The sequence below is a fragment of the Schistocerca gregaria genome, chromosome 1 (genome assembly GCF_023897955.1).
Source record: "Schistocerca gregaria isolate iqSchGreg1 chromosome 1, iqSchGreg1.2, whole genome shotgun sequence".
In the NCBI taxonomy this organism is placed as follows: domain Eukaryota; kingdom Metazoa; phylum Arthropoda; class Insecta; order Orthoptera; family Acrididae; genus Schistocerca; species Schistocerca gregaria.
This window is the reverse complement of record NC_064920.1, coordinates 302,575,613-302,593,836: the sequence shown is the minus strand read 5'-3', so window position 1 is coordinate 302,593,836 and position 18,224 is coordinate 302,575,613. Positions and strand designations below refer to the sequence as shown.

Genomic DNA, 18,224 nt, shown 5'->3' with positions numbered 1-18,224 from the left:
ACTAACTCGTGAGGATAACGTCTTAGATCTCCTGGCAACAAACAGACCTGAACTTATCGAATCAGTTAAGGTAGAGGAAGATATCACTAATCATAAGGCTGTGACAGCATCTATGACGACGGGTCCTACAAGGAATGTTATGAAAGGTAGGAAGATATATTTGCTCAGCAAGGTTGACAGAATACAAATTTGAGAATATCTCAGCAGTCAGCATCAAGTATTTGGTTATGAGGACGGAGATGTGTAGAACAAATTGAAAAAAATTCAAAGGCATCGTACAATATGCCCTAGACAAGTATATTCCGAGTAATGTTTTAAGGGATGGGAAAGATCCACCAATGTTTAATAGCCGTGCTAGAAAAGAGCTACGTAAACAAAATGCACTTCATATCAGATTCAAGAGAAGTAAAAACCTAACTGAGAAAAAAAAGCTGAACAAAGCGAAAATGAGCGTAAGGAAAGCAATAAGAGAAGCGTTCAATGATTTTGAAAGTAAGACGTTGTCAATCCATCTTAGCAAGAACCCTAAGAGATTTAGGTCGTACGTAAAATCAGTAAGTGGGTCAAAATCATCTATTCATTCTCTCAGCGATCACACCGGCACCGAAACGGAGAGAAGGCCGAAATACTGTATTCGGCCTTCCGAAGTTGTTTCACCGCGGAAGATCGTAGCACTATCCCTCCTTTCAGTCTTCGTGCGAACATCTAAATGGCAGATATTGAGATAACCGATCGCGGAATTGAAAAGCAGCTACAATCGCTTAGTAGTGGAAAGGCTTTAGGATCCGATGAGATAACTATAAGATTATATAAACATTATGCTGAAGAACTTGCCCGCCTTCTAGCAATAATTTATCGTAGATCGCTTGAGCAACGAAAGGTACCTAACGACTGGAAAAAAGCGCAGATCATTCCCGTTTTTACTGAAGGCCGTAAGACAGATCCACACAATTAAAGACCTATATCTGTTGTAGAATTATGAGGCATGTTTTATGCTCAAGAATTATGACGTTCTTGTAAAATGAACATCTCCCCTCTAAAAATCAACATGAATTCCGTAGAGATCCCGCGAAACTCAGCTCGCTCTGTTCCTCCATGAGATCTACAGCGCAGTGGACAACGGCGCTCATGCTGATGCCGTGTTCCTTGATTTCAGTAAGGCATTTGACACCGTCCCGCATTGCCGTTAAATGAAAAAAATTCGAGCTTACGGAGTATCGGAGCAGATCTGCGATTTGATTCAAGACTTCTTGCAGATAGAACTCAACACGTCACTCTTAACGGAACTACATCGGCAGATGTAAAGGTAATATCCGGAGTACTACAGGGCGGTGTGATAGGACAGTTGCTGTTCACAATATCTATAAATGATGCAGTAGAAAGCGTCGGATGCTCTTTAAGGACATTCGCAGATGATGCAGTTGTTCATACCAAAGTAGCAACGCCAGAAGATAGTACGAATTTGCAGAACGACCTGCAGAGAACTGATGAATGGTGCAGGCTCTGGCAGTTGACTTTGAATATAAATAAAAGTAACATATTGCGCAGACATAGGAAATGAAATCCACTACTGTACAGCTACACTATTGATGACAAACAGCTGGAGACAGCGTCTGTCGTAAAATATCTAGTCGTAACTATCCAGAGCGACCTTAAGTGGAATGACCATATAAAACAGATAGTGGGAAAAGCAGACACCAGACTCGGATTCATCGGAAGTATCTTAAGGAAATGTAACTCATCCACGAAAGAAGTGGCTTATAAGGCGCTTACTCGCCCGATTTTTGAGTATTGTTCATCTATCGGCACGTTTCGTCACGGTATCGTTTAGATGGCGAGAGAGCGTTACGGAGATGCTAAACTCCACTGGCAACCATTACAAGAGGGGCGTTGTGCATCACGGACAGATTTGCTGTTGAAGTTTCGGGACAGCACTTTTCAGGAGGAGTCAGACAACATATTACTTCCCCTCATATACATCTTGCGTATTGATCACGAGGAGAAAATGCGAGAAATTAGAGCCAATGTATAGAGGCTTACCGACAGTCATTCTTCCCACGCACTATTCGCGAGTGGAACAGGGTTGGAGGGTTCAGATAGTTGTACCGAAAGTACCCTCCGCTACACACCATTAGGTGGCTTGCGGAGTATGATGTATATGTACGTAGACTATCTCCTCTGCCCTAGCATCACACATAAAATTAGTAATAAAAATTAAGCAAATCATTAATAGTTTGTTTCTGTTATCTATGGACTCAATAGAATGCTATGCTTTTTGTTACTCTAATTGTCATAGATGGATTAAATTTCGCCACCATTGGAGAGTGTGGCATAAACCAGTATAAAATCACTTGTAAGTGTCCATTTCACATTTCGAAACTCCGTTTCTCCAGTGGTAGCTCGCAAGTCACATATGGACTGTCGGCAAAGCGTCAGCTCTTACGCAGTTTTCGAGGAGTGCCCTTTGATGAATTCATAGTTGAGGTGGCCGATAAATACGAGACATCTAAAAAGGGCTCTGAGCACTACGGGACTTAACTTCTGAGGTCATCAGTCCCCTAGAACTTAGAACTGCTTGAACGTAACTAACTTAAGGACATTAGACATCCATGCCCTAGGCAGGATTCGAACCTGCGACAGTAGCTGTCGCGCGGTTCCAGACTGTAGCGCCTAGAACCGCTCGGCCACTTTGGCCGGCCGAGACATCTCCAAAAAGATAACACATGGATATGTTTATTTACAACATGTTCATGTAATAACTGAAATGTTGTGGGCCGCCCTGTGGTGATGAGGTATATACAATAAGAGTTTCGACGAAAACAAATAGCCGTGAATAGCGATATTCTCAACGTAAGACACTGACACGTAATAAAATGTCGTAGCGTCTTGCTACATTGGTGTATTGTCCTCACAGCAGTCTTACGAACTAATGTTGGTAAATCTTTAAGTTCAACGAATCTCTGGGGGCCAAGCTCTGAGTCCGGCTGCATTAAAATACCGGCCGGCCAATCAGACTCGTAGGCAGTGAGGTCATGTGACCTTACCGTCCTCTGGTGGCGTTTGAGTGCCTCCTCCCCCCTCCCCCCATTCTGAAACGGCGAGCGACAGTAGAGCGTGCTGGTGGGAGGCTTACAAAGTGTCCCCTCCTGCTTAGCTATGAGGGGCAGTCCACTCAACCGAATTGTCGCTGCCACAGGTCTAGGTTCTAGGCGCTTCAGTCTGGAACCGCGCGACTGCTACTGTCGCAGGTTCGAATCCTGCCTCGGACATGGATGTGTGTGATGTCCTTAGGTTAGTTAGGTTTAAGTAGTTCTACGTTCTAGCAGACTGATTACCTCAGATGTTAAGTCCCATAGTTCTCAGAGCCATTTGAACCATTTGTTCAGTCTGTATATCGAAGAAGCAATGGCAGAAATAGTGGAAATGTTAGAGAGTAGGGTTAAAATGCAAGGTGGAAGGGTTTCAATGTTAAGATTTACTGATAGCATTGCTATCCTCAGTGAAAGTGCAGAAGAATTACAGTATCTGTTGAATGGCATGAACAGCGTAATGAGTACAGAACATGGATTGAGAGTAAATCGAAGAAAGAAAGCAGTTTTTTTTTTTCACTTCAGTACAGTGGTCAAGTGACAGTGGCAGTAAATTACAGAAAGTTAGTTTCGGCGAAGCTCAGTCACCATTATCAAATGTAACAAGTCTGAAATAAGTGTACTATGTGCTATTAATTATGAGAACCTGTAAAGTAACATGTAAACACAACACCTTCGTCATAGGAAACAGTGCTTTGAATGTATTATGTTAAATTAAGCCTATACACAATAGGCCTCAACGCCAGCGGTCCACAAGACAAAGCAAGATAAATGACGGCTATCCTGACTGCAAGTTGTCTGAAAATGCAGCTGCGGCTGCCTATAAGACATACCCCTACGGTGCCAGCACCCGCCGCCGCAAGCGCTCACCATTCTGAGACGGAAGCCATTACACTGTAACAGTTGTATTTAACGTCAACACATCTCTTACAAGCGAGTATGTATTAAAAACAGAGCATAATCGTGACTATAATAAATGTCCTGTTTCCCCGAAAATAGGCGCAGTCCATTTTCGTTTACTTATATGGGGGAAACTGGTATAGTTTTTTTACGTCCGACTGCAGGATACAGTTCACATCTCTTTCTACCATGCCTCCTGTTATTTTGCGCTTTTATTTTGCGACACTCAACGATGTGAAAAAAAAAATCTACAGCACTGCTGCCGATTACAGACGACCAAACTGCAGAGGTCGGAGCTTTACAGTCATAGACCTAACAGATGTATTAACTATCCCAGAGATCCTATAGAAGCCCACCCTTCATAAAATCGCAAAAAATCCCACTATTTTGTTGCTAAAAAAACCAATCACTATAGAACATTGTTCATTATTTCGAAACTGTTATCAGAGTAAAGAAAAAGCGAGAATGAGAATTCTGAAGAAAAAAACTATCTATGTTGAGCGACTTCTTTGTTTGATGGACAAAATTACATGATTTGAGAGCGTCCCTGGTGTTCCATCAGTGTCTGTAAATAAATTGTCATGCACATGTGTGGCCGGCAGCTGGGGCCGAGCGGTTTTAGGCGCTTCAGTCTGGAACTGACTGCGTGACAGCTACGGTCGAAGGTTCGAATCCTGTCTCGGACGTGTGTGTGTGTGTGTGTGTGTGTGTGTGTGTGTGTGTGTGTGTGTGTGTGTGTGTGTGTGTCTCCTTATGTTAGTTAGGTTTAAGTAGTTCAAAGTTCTAGGCGACTGATGACCTCAGATGTTAAGTCCCATAGTGCTCAGAGCCATTTGAACCATTTGCACATGTGTATTTACAGACATCTCAGACATGTGAAACAACATTACAGAATACAGCATTTCACGCCATTTGTTCACATGTGGGAAAAAGCACAATCATTTTACGTTCGCCAACAATAAGCTGTATTTCAAGAGGAAGTTCTTATTTTGTGCACTATGGCAGGTCCAGTTTTATCAGAGTGATCCTATATCGGACTGGTGTTAACAAAACGTAAAAAATCTATCATGAGCGTACCGTATAACAGAACGTCACCTAGTAGAGAACCTTATAAGATTCCACCGATACATCGGAAACAAATACCATATGCACGCTGACATCTGACTTGTTGGCTCCATAACTCGCCTCTAGCGACCTACGTGTAAAGTTTCTGCAATCCAGCAGACTATCATTCACAATAACAGCAGATTCTTGTGTTGTAATTCTGTAAGCAATTTGGTCACCAGAGAACAGCCTGTTTCATGCAATTTACTCGCATGTTGGAAAAAACACTACCTTTACTAAGTTCCACAACTAGCTATAACTCAAGTGATGGCTACTTTATAATTAGAGGTTATAAAGTATGAAACAAGACACGACTTGGGATAATACATATTTTTAAACACACAATCGTTATGATAATAAAAACCGTCATGACTCCATGAGAATATATACAGTCGATTTCGATTAGTTTTATGACCGAAATCTTTATAGTTTGTGAGCATTCGACATGTCCAAATTACAAATTGTCAAGCTCGAGGACAGTACTATGAAATACCGATAGAGACCAACAGCTATACAGTCATTTACTACATTAGAGAGCATCCTTCCTTATAATTATTTTTTACCGTCCATTTTTTACCATCTTTAGTGAACGCAGACGTCAAACAGCGGTAGAGTGAGTCCTCAGCTATATGCTCCCGGGTAATACACTTGCTAAACTGTCGTTGGTTGAACACATTTTCTGCCAAAACGAATGATACTATCTTCCAATCCTGCCTTTTTCTCGCTAGCTTTTAGGTGAAGGGATCATCATATGTAGAGTGTGAGTACGTCTGCTACTAGTTTGGAGTGGTATTGTGGATCCACCCCTCCCCTCCCTCCCCCCCCCCCCCCCCCCCCCCGCTGAGTAAGCTAGTTGTATGACAGTCACTTTTTGATCTATATTGCGATTTTAGCCGCTGCTTGCATGGCACAGTGCATACAGATATGTAATTGGGCTCGATCTTTGATTAATTATGTAATTACGCTCGTTCTTTACTCCAGTTTCCCATCCAAAATAGATAAAGTACACTAATCTAACATTCTTCTCGTGCAGCTGTACAGTTTCCCTGCATATGGAAGTTCACTTGGGCCTTCCGGTGGAAGGGCTGGGGTTAGTCCTAGAAAGAGCACCGCCATTTTGAATTTTGCTCCAATTCCCTGGTGGAGGTGGGTTGAGACGTCAGTTAAGCAATGGGACCAAGAAATTCCCAAAATTTTTTGAAATTCTCACCACTCACTTGACAGCTCGTGAAAACTGGAAACAGCAATCTGACAAGCTTTTTCTAAACGCCGGCAACTTGTTGTGGTCTTCTTTGATCTACATAAGGCATATGACTAAGCGTGCAGCCATCACATTTTAGTTACCCTCCATGGCTGTGGCTTTCATGGCCCCCTTCAGATTTTTATCCACAACTTTTTATCTCACTGGCTCCCCTATCCTAGAGTTTGCAGTTCTGTCTCGCTTGGATTCAGGAGAACAGTTTCACACAGGGTTCTGCATTGAGTATCACATTCTTCTTCATCGCCATCAATGGGCTTGTAACCTCTGATGGGCCTCTGGTTACCCCAGCATTGTATGTTGATGATTTTTGCATCTGGTGCAGCTCCCACTCAGTACCTTATCTGCTGAATGCCAGCTCCAAGGCGCCATCTGTTGGGCCTCTGCATGGGCTCTTTCCCATGGTGGCCAGTTTTCTCCCTCCAAAACGAGGGTAACGCATTTTTTCATCAACCCACAGTGTACCCTGATTCAGAACATTATGCAGGCGACTGCGCCTAGATGTTGTAGCACAGTCCCATATCTTGGGCCTTATTTTTGATAAAAAACCGACATGGCTGCCCTATTTTCGCCACCTGATGATTATCTGCATGTGGAAGTTTAATGCTCTCTGCCTCCTGGCTCATGCATCTTGGGGTGCAGGCTGTGCTATTCTTCTCCATATTTACTGTTCTGTGGTTTTGTCCAGGCTAAATTATGGTCATATGGCTCAGCGACCCCTTCCACTCTGAAACTACTTGAACCTGTTCATCATTATGGAGTGCGTCTGGCTTATGGTGTCTTTCACACTAGTCTCATCAACAGGCTCCTTGCAAAAGTGGGGATTGCCCTCTACAAATATGCTGGAGCCAACTCTTGGTTTCTTGCACAATTGCCATTCCACAATTCCTTGACCATCCAGTGTACCCCTCCTCTTTGCAAAGATGAACATATCCTTCCCGATAAACCACCCTTTTGTGGGATTGCTGGTTGGAATGTGTCTCACTTCCCTCTGTTGTGATCTCCATCTCCACTCACTGGGATGTGTCCCATGTTTTTCCTCTATTACTGGCCCCTTGGATGGTGCCTAGACCACAGATTAGGACCAATCTATTCCAAGGTCCTACAGTCTGTCACCCCTATGATGTTTTGGTAACTTGCTGTTCCACACTTGCAGAGTTCTGTAGTGCTATTATCTTCTACAATGTCAGTTCTATAACAATAAGGCAAGAATACACTTTCACACTCCTACTGGCATTGAACACCATTTACTGCCAGGAGCATGTCGTGTGTTCACAGCAGAGCTGCTAGCCATTTACAGGGCCCTCGATTTTGTTACTCAGGTCTTCCTTCACAGTGTTTTAATAGGTACTAACTCAATGTACAGCCTGCAGGCTATAAATCATTGCTGCTCTTATCACACTTTCTATCTGCTTTCCATCATCTATATACGCTTCGCCTTGCCGCCTGGTCAGTTGTCTTTCACAGGGTCTCGTGTCATCAGGGCATCCCAGGGAATGAACCATTTGTCTAGAGAGGCAGATACATGTCCCATTCTGTTTCATGATTCCAGGTCCAGATGTGCGGATACACATCAAATCTCTCTCAGCCAAAATGTGGAATGACATTCGTGCACGAATTCTTTCAGTAATAAACTCCACACAATTAACGAGACTATCACAGTTTGGTGCTCTTCCTCAGTTTACCACATGAAATTGATTTAAACATTGTTACAATATTTTGCTTTACTCCTGGAGCAGGGTAGGATGGTAAGTAGTTGGGGTCTTTCTTCGTGTTTTCTGAATCTGAGACTCATAACCACTTCCTCTTGCAAAGACTGCTTTTTTATCCCTCTGTTTTTTCAGTGTTTAGATTTCGCTTAATATTTTATGTCTTCTACTGTGTGTGTTTTCAGCTTTCTTGTCTTACAGTTTGACACCTCTGACTGAATCTGTCCACTTTCAGCGGACACCTCTATCTTATACATGTAACTTTTGATAACTCGTTTTTAGGCCCATAACCCCCCTCAATCAGTCAATCAATTGATCAAACATGGTCTTAATTTAAGAACAAGATATCTGATAATGTGTGATTGGAGCACAGCGTTGTATGGCAGTGAGGCATGAACTGTGGGCAAACTGGAACAGAACAAAATCGAGGCATTTGAGATGTGGTGCCACAAAAGGTAAGGAATGAGGAGATTAGCTGTAGACTGGCTGAAGAAAGGAATACATGGAAAATATATAATACTGACAAGAAGAAGGGACAGGGCAATACATCTTTTAAGAGACATCGGCGAATAACTTCCATGTTACCAAAAGGAGCTGTAGGGGTTAAAGACTGTAGAGGAAGGCAGAGATTGGGATATATCCAGTAAATAATTGAAGATGTAGGTTGCAAGTGCTACTTGGAGACGAAAAGGTTGGTACAGGTGAGGAATTACTGGTGGTCCACTTCAAACCATTCAAAGGACTGTGACTCGAAAGCCACTTCCATAATAAGCATGTGAGGTACAACGTTTGTGTTTTTTTTAATGTCAATACAAGTAGTTCCCAACTCGCCCTTTGATCTGCATATGTCGCATTTTCCAACCGGGCTAATATCTGGAAGGAAAAAAAGGTTTGCAATGACTTTTGTCCTAAACCACACACAAGCATGCTAAACTTTATAGACTTGCATTGTTAGTAGCTACATGTAGTGTTAGCGATACTGACAAGCCCTTCAGTATTTACAAGGAAAAAAATGGGTTTACTATTTATTTGCCTAAACAGTGCTTTTTTTCTTTGTGATGTGAATGGAGCTAAAAATCAGTCATGATGATTAATTTCATGTCTTGACTATTTTTTGTGATGCTCCACAGATAAGGGTTAAAAATCTTAGACAGTATATTGTCTGTTGGTGCTTAAATTAGCGAAATAAAATTCTATCAGACGTTTACCTTTACATACTGTATGGAAGTAAAGTAATAATTACTGCTGAAGGAGATCCACAGTTCATCAATCTCAAACTAACTTAAATCGTTCCTGAACCACAGGAGAGTAAAATTTATTAAAAGTCTGATATCCCATGCTGGAAACTGGGCTGAGTACAGCTCTATACCTACAAGTTATAAATTAAATAATATAATTACGATAATGAAGTGTTGTAACATTATTGCCAAGTAGCAGAAAAACATGAATTAGCCCATGTGTTGTGGAAACAGCATCAATTACTGTGAAGTGAAATGAAATTCTGTAAGTAAATGCATATACTGCCTATACTCATAATGGGCTAGTAAGATAAAAATTCTGCTAAGTCTTATTTACTAAAATACTTTACATGTTTCCAGAATGAGATTTTCACTCTGTAGCAGTGTATGCACTGATATGAAACTTCCTGGCAGATTAAAATTATGTGAGGGACTGAGACTCTAACTCAGGACCTTTGTCTTTCGCAGGCAAGTTGCTGCTCAGTACATATAATGTAAGGTTCTCCGTGTGATTAATATTAATTTTAAATTATTTATTTTTCTTAGATTTAATGATATTATGCTGCAAACACATCAAAAACTGTCACACTTTTCAGAGCAGAAATCACTGTTTGCAATCATACCTACATAATCATCCACTGTTCACCCATCCAAAATTGTCTTCTCTGGGACCTCCATGTTTAAACTGAGATGAAGAAAATAAATCTTTGGAAAAATCTTCGTTTAATTTATAAAACATTTATTTTTACAATTATTTCTGTATTTAAATACTACTCACTGATTTTATTGCAGTAAATAAAACTTGCAGTATTTTAATTTTATTGAACAAAATCACATACTTTTGTGCAGTTTTCTAAATGGTACACAAAAAAAAACTGTTAGAGAATTGAATTTTACATTCTGGAAAATTATGCAGTCTTTGTAGCATTTAAATTTTTGCATAAAACTAAATAATTCCAGGGCTTAAAATTGCACATAAAAATTGCATTCAATAAGGCAGAAAGTAAGTCTGCAAAGCTGACATTCGCTATCGGACCTTTTTTAAAGAACATAGCTCAGAACACATTTTATCTTAACCAGCACTTTAAGTATTTTATTGGAGAAATAGGAAGATACCCAACACCATTGTCCTGAAGTTCTTCCTCTTGTTCACCAGCAGAATTTTTATCTCTGGCTGTTGCAAAATTGTCATATATGTCATCTCTTTCTTGAGCCATATCACTGCCATGTTCGTGCACTCACTAAATAAAAACTTGATAAAACTTAGAACCCTTAAAATTGACACCTTCCTCAGAACATATTTTGCACTGTAGTAAGAAAACAGGTATGTAATTCACAAGGTGAAATCTAGGAGACCCCAATACATGTCAGCAACAAAGAAGGTGATAATGCAACTGACAGTAAAACATTATAGAGTTGATGATTTAAGGAGTGTAGATGGAGTATAGAAGCACTCCACCACAATTTACCTCGGAGGGCAGTGTGTGAGAGCACACTTTGTGAGTTAAGCATTAGAGGCCCCTGTCGACAGTGTAAGTTGTTAACAACTGGACGAACTCTTGTTTCTTGTGAATAAACATAAACAGTGTAAAAAACCAACAATGTAGAACATGAACATACTTTCATAACAATGTCAACACAACTGACAAACCCCGGATGTGCACACATTGCTCAGCACAAGTATGTAAATGTTTTGATGCTCATTTGATTTAGATATACTTTCTAATAAGTCTCCATGTCTGTTGACAGAACGCATTGAGAAGACAACTAGCATTGAGAAGAAGACGATGGACATTGAGGAGCGAGGTGTGCGGTTACGACTGACTGTTGTTGACACGCCAGGTACTCTCACGGTCGATATTTTCTGTCTCAAAAGAAGACTACTCTCATGGCACTGATTTAGGCTGGTTGTTTTACACCATAATTCCCCATTTTTGGAACAACTCTGCCACATTACACTTATTGTTGTTACTCCACAAATACTGTCCCTCCTACTGCTCCTTCCAGTATCAGCTGACGTAATTTTACATCCTTTATGTGCATCTCATCAATCTGTTCCATCCTCTACCCTCCTTCATTTATCCCCTTTCTTGTAAGTTATCTATTGATTTCTTTCTTTGACTATTACTAGTAATCTATTCAATTAATTTTACATTTTATCTGTGCATTAATTAATAATATTTGAAAACTCCACATTACAATCTCCCCATTTTTTTTGTTGCTTTCGATGTTTTAATTAATATGCACATTATGATTTGGCACTTTTTTGGGAGCAGAGGAATCGGTGAAACCTGGATGTCTTCTGACAGATACAAACTGTATCCATGTAGCACATTCTAAGTGCATTTCGCATTAATTTTGGGGAACACTAACCATTATATTTTGTAATTGTAAATAATAACACTGTTCGCGACTATGTGCACGTGTTTGTATCGTATCTTTATAATACATCATTGACATGAAATTCTTTACATTTTTGCAAGTTTGAAGAACACATGGAAAGTAATTATTGTTATTAACCCGCATTTTATGTATTATAAAATGGCACCAAAGTTTTGTTTACCTGTTCTCTTCCATTGCGATCAGTGTGTGATATTACAAAATTGCACCACAATATTGTTGATAGAGCTAATTTGTTCTACATTGCTAAAAAACCTCGCCTAAAAATCATTTGTCAATGCTTGCTTGCTGCAGACAATGTAGAACCCCTCCGCAAAACTGTCTCATAAACAGAATAATTTATTCATCTATTTGTAATAACCTTGTCTACATAGTGATGTTGAGGGCCCCATGTGTGGGCAACGGATTGCAGTGTTCCATTGTGCGCTATATCTCCTGCAATTGGTCGCTCGCCTCGACACTCCTTTTACAAGTGATTTGACAAGCAATTCGAATCAGCATTACAAATATCACTGTGCTAGTAAGCCATGCAGTGGAAAATGAAACGCAATTTAGCAGTATTTGGCGTTGATTTCAGTACCCCAACAAATACTTTAAAAAATCAAATAAACGAGAATTATAACTATTAAACTTGTTTTCAAATGTTTTTCTTGTCAACTTACGTTACTTTACAGAATATATTACATTTTCCCTGGTGCCAAGTGATTTGTGTACATCTTTCCAGTGTGTTAATACAATTAGTTTTTCATGTGTTAGTCCTCAATTCCTTTTTCATTCATTAGTTTAATAATTTAACTGTGAGTATATACATAATTTATTTTCAATCCTGATGTGTCTACAGAGATACTGTCAACAGCAGGGCTACTGATTACCTTAACTTTTGTCATAATTTATGAAGGAGAATTAGATTATATGAAATGAGTAAGTAATTTAATAGAGCTGTGTAATAGATTTGCCTTGAACATTCATATTAAAATATACTCTTAACATTGGCATATGTAAGTCACTCTGTTTGGAAGTTAAAAACGTTAATAGTGCTTGTAATTATTTCATAAACAACTATATTATTGGACGGAGACCATTGAGTTAAAACTATTACTATGAACTGTCCCTCAATCCTACTTCTAAAGCACAAGCTTCGAAATGCTAATCACTGCAAAATTGGAGCCCTAAGGTTCTTACTCTACACAGCACAAAGGAATGGAACAAAACTACACAACCTCTTAATAACTAGAGAAATGAAATGCAGCCACATATCACTGCTAATTAACCACGAAGCCATCCTACAAGCATGTATTTCATACAATCCTTCAGACAGCCCAGGACTTCTTGCAATCAGCAATTGATTGCAGTGGTACAACCATCAGTGGAGGAATACAGGGCAGCATGATGTTGTCTCGTGTCCACACAGATGGATTACCATGACCTGCACCTCTTAGCAAACAACCTGAATGAGAAAAGCTTGTGGAGCACTGGCAAATTGACATAAATTATTTTATGTGCATATAATTATCAATGGAAAAACTGGTAGACGTCGACCCTGGGCGAAGGTCAGTTTGGATTCTGTAGAATGAAGGAACATGCAAGGCAATACTGACCTTGCAACTTACCTTAGGAGGTAGTTTAACAAAGGGCAAACCTACATTTCTAGCATTTGTAGAATTAGGAAAAGCTTTTGACAATGTTGACTGAAATACTCTCTTTCAAATTCTGAAGCTGGCAGGAGTAAAATACAGGGAGCAAAAAACTATTCATAATTTGTACCAAAACCAGATGGCAGTAATAAGAATTGAGAGGTACAAAAGGGAAGCAGTCGTTAAGAAGGAAGTGAGATATGGTTGTAGCCTGCCCCCAATGCTATTCAGTCTGTGTATTAAGCAAGCAGTACAGAAACAAAAGAAAAATTTGGAGTAGGAAATGAAATCCAGGGAGAAAAAAATAAAAACCTAGATCTTTGCCAATGACATTTTAATTCTGTCAGAGACAGCAAAGGACATGGAAGAACAGTTGAACAGAATGGACTGTGTCTCGAGAAGAGGATATAAGATGAACATCAACAAAAGCAAAATGGGAAGTCAGCTGATGCTGCGGGAATTAGATTACGAAATGAGACAAAGTAGTAGATCAGCTTTGCTATTTGGGGAGCAAAATAACCGATGATGGAAAAGTAGAGAGGATATAAAATGTAGATTGGTGATGGTATGGAAAGTGTTTCTGAAGAAGAGAAATTTATTAACATTGAGAATAGATTTAAGTGTCATGAAGTATTTCCCGAAAGTATATGTACAGAGTGTAGCCATGTATGGAAGTGAAACATGGATGACAAATAGTGTAGACAAGAAGAGAATAGAAGCTTTTGAAATGTGGTTCTACAGAAGAATTCTGAAGGTTAGATGGGTAAATCATGTAACTAATGAGGTGGTACTGAATAGAATTGGGGAGAAAAGGAATTTGAGGCACAAATTGACAAGAAGAAGGTATTGGTTGGCAGGACACGTTCTGAGGCATCGAGGTATCACCAATTTAGTATTGGAAGGAAGAGAGGAGGGTAAAAATAATGGAGGCAAACCAATAGATGATTACACTAACCAGATTCAGTAGGATGTAGGTTTCAGTAGTTACTTGTAGATGAAGAGGGTTGGTACTGGGTAGAGTAGCATGGAGAGCAGCACCGAACCAGCCTTTGGACTGAAGACTACAACAACAACATACTTATCTTCTGCCAGAACTGCACGTAATAGGTACCTACAAATGTACATTCGTCATTACCGTAAACTGTAAATTTTAAACATATAATTAGGATCATTTAAAAGACCCTCAAAATAGGCTGATGCAGAGCAGTCTTCCGTGAGTTTGTTTGGCTACACCCCCCCACCCTCGCCCTCCCTTGCAGGCCTAGGGGTTAGAATAGGCCTGAGGTGTTCCTGCCGCTCATAACAGGTGGCTAAAAGTAGCCTTTATGTGATGGTCCCCTGTAGGGTTTGACCTCCATTTTTCAAAATTTTCCTCAAGATTGAGCCAATTGGGGAAGGGCACCTTACATGGTGCATCATGTCCATCGTGCATTGAGATCAGCCTACTTTCTCATCGTGGCATTGCAGTCCCACTCATCTTCCAACTCTTGAGCGAGGGCACCTTCCTGGGTGCATTTTTCTCCATCCGCTATGCAGTGTCGTTCTGTGCACTGATGATGACCATGGAATTCCTTGCACCTCATATCCAGCAAGGTAGCGAGTCCATTGTGGTGGGGCCACCATGTACCCTGTTGGTTGTAGCCCCTTGACTACATAGGGATTGCTCTGCTGATAACTGCACTGTTAACTCCCCATGTATGCCATGTAGCAGTTGCCCATCACCCTGAGGCATCTGGACTCCCACCAATGGCCATCCTGTCAGGTGGCCTTTGCTGTGGCTGGGTGACGCCCATGGGGAGGGGCCCTGGTCGGAGGGGATTTCATCAGGGCAGATGACACGCAATGAAGTGTACCCTGTCATAGCTTTCTGGTGAGCAAACGCCATCAGTCTCGAAGCATTCCAAGTCTCGATTACAATGCAAGGAAGTATGATCCTAAATCGTAAACCTCCCTGGTCACACCACAGGAGGAATGCCAGGCTAAGGATGGCAGTGAACCTTATTTGCCCCAGTACCTCGTATGTATGAGAGCTGATGGGGACTCCTTTGTCTCGACAAAGCCTCAGTTTTTTGTAGAGCATTTAGAGAACAAGTTTGGGGAGGTGGAGGGCTTGTCCAAATGCGGTCAGGGTCAGTCTTGATAAAAATGGCATCCTCTGCCTAGTCGCATGCATTACTCACTTGTGAAAAGCTGGGGGATGTTTCTGTTACCATCACGCCTCATAAGAGCATAAATACGGTTCAGGACATTATATTCCACAGGAACCTTCTTTTGCAATCTGACAATGGGCTACATGCCAACTTATGGTGACGAAGAGTTCATTTCATCCAGCACATCCATCAGGGTCCAAGGGATAATCAGGTTGCCACCAGTGCCTTCATCATGGCCTTCGAGGGTGACACATTACCAAAGAAGGTCAAGGTGATGGTCTCCCCCTGTGGTGTCAAGCCATATATCCCTTCCCCAATGTGGTGCCTTAAGTGCTGGAAGTCCGGCCATATGTCTTCCTGGCGTACTTCCAGCACCACATGCGAGATTGTGGGCATAGATCCCAACCTATTACTACATGTGCCCTGCCTCCCATCTGTGTTAACCCCATCTGTGTCAACTGCAGTGAACATGATTCTCCTTGCTCACCATACTGCAGGATTTTATAATGAGAAAGGAAAAATCGTGGAATAAAACACCCTGGACTGATTGAATTACACTGAGGCCAAGAGGAAATTTGAGCACCTACATCCTGTGGTTATGGACTTCTCTTGTGCGCGCTACAAGAACAGTTGTAGTGCCATCAGTTCTGAGAGTTTCAGCCAACTCTGAGCCAGAAGACTACACCTGCCCTCTTGATGGTGGGGGTGCACTTCCCTCCCTGTTGCTCCTGCACCACCTACGTTGGGATTACTGTCCCCCCCAACCATCGGTGACACCAGTTCCCTACTTCTCAGCTGGAGAAGCGTAAGTCTTCTTCAGCTCCTCTCGCTAGGAAGGGGTCCCTTGGGTCACTCCCTTCCCTGGTACCTGCTAGTGGGAAAGATGACTCCTACCAGTGGCCCAAAAACAGCTGGTTGTAGGGCTTCATGATCATCCTCACATACACTGAATCAGTGAAGCCCTCCCAGCCATAGAAACCCAAGGATCAGCAAGATAAATCCAGAAAGAAGACCCCCCAAAATCAAGGGAATTGCAGTGGCACCCTCACCACCGCTGCGTACAATGCGTCTGCTGATGACGAAGATCTCACCAGACCCTCAGACACAATGGGTATAGCCTGTTCAGGAAATAAGTCAGTGGCAGCAGGTGACCCTGGGGCTTAGGCTATCTCACTGAGTGTCTCGTGCCTTCCCAGTCTCACAATTACTTCTTCCTCCAGTAGAATTGCGGCAGTTTTTTCCACCACCTGGCTGAGCTACAGCAACTGTTAGGCTGTTGCAGTGGGCCTTTTCCTTCCTCACTTCACCTTTTCCCTTTGCAACAATTCTCCATCATTCACTGTCACCATGGCAGTCTTACTCCAGCTTATTGGTCAAGTCCCTCACATCTTTTTGCTGCTCGGTGACTTCAGTGCACACCATCCCCTTTGGGGCTCTTCCAGAACCTGTCCCAGAGGTGCCCTTTTGGTTGACCTTCTCAATCAACTCAACCTCATTTGTCTTAACATTGGAGCACCCATGTTCCTTTCATATTCCACGCACACCTGTTCCCATTTGGACCTCTCGTTCTGCATTGCCCAGCTTACCCATCATCTCAAGTGGTCCATTCTCTCTGATATGTATATGATATGACCATTTCCCATTTGCTATCTATTTGCTGACTCCTACCCAACTACCTGAAAACCCTATTGGCAGTTTCTAAGGTCACCTAAAGGCTTTACTCCTCCCTGGTGACCTTCAACAAACAACATTTCCCAGTTGTGAAGATCAAGTGGAATACCTTATAAACGTTATCCTTACCACCACAGAACATTCCATTTCTCGCACTTCATCTTCCTGCACTGTGTCCTGGTCCATTGGTGGACTGAGGCATGCTGTGATGCAGTTCACGTGTGGAAACATGCTCTCTACGTATTTAGATGTGGCGAACTGCAACTGTTGTAACTGTTGCGTGCGCAGAGTTATCGCTTTTTTCAGGGTAGAAAAAAAGGTAGCTGGACTTCATTTACTATTTCTTTTAACAGCTCCAATCACTCTTCTGTCATTTGGTGCAACCTCTGTCGGATCTCTGGGACCAAGGTCCATTCTCCAATTTCTGGCCTGACCACAGCAAATGTCATTGTGGACCCCATTGCTACCTCCAACATCTTAGGCCACTATTATGCAGAGATTTTGAGTTTCTTCCAGTATTACCACATCTTCCTCCATTGGAAACAAGTGGAGAAGGCTCAGGTGATACCCTTGTCTCAGAATCATGAATGCTACATGCACCTTTACTATGAGGAAGCTAGATAAAGCGCTCACTTCATCCTGATCATCTGTTCCAAGGTTGGATAATATTCACATTCAGATCTCACAGTACCTTTCTCTTGTGGGCAAGCACTTTTCCTTCATATGTACAATCGTATTTGGGCAGATGGCATGTTTCCCAGATTCTGGCTTGAAGCCACTGTCATACACATACCTAAGCTCAGTAAGAACAAACATCTTCCTTTTAGCTACCATTCCATTTCTCTCACCAGCTGTGTATACAAGGTGATAGAATGTATGATCAATGGTTGGCTGATTTGAGTCTTGCAATTTCCTAACCCTGCACAATTTGGTTTTCAAGTACGCCGTTCTGCAGATGACAATCTTGTCACTTTGTCAACCCATGTCATGAATGATTTTCTGTGGAAATACCAGACTGTGGCAGTGTGTTTTTGATTTGGAGAGAGCCTAAGACACCTGCTGGAAGACTGT

General features: G+C 41.6%; 1 protein-coding gene across 4 annotated transcripts in view; it reads left to right on the top strand.

Moving 5' to 3' along the window:
* LOC126342297 (septin-2) overlaps nt 1–18,224 on the top strand; it is a 314,504-nt gene that overhangs the window by 252,893 nt on the left and 43,387 nt on the right. For all 4 annotated transcript variants that reach the window (XM_050001846.1, XM_050001845.1, XM_050001844.1 and 1 more), the window contains exon 3: nt 11,048–11,140. In XM_050001846.1, coding sequence (XP_049857803.1) covers nt 11,048–11,140 — 93 coding nt within the window. The remainder of the gene's footprint in view (nt 1–11,047; nt 11,141–18,224) is intronic.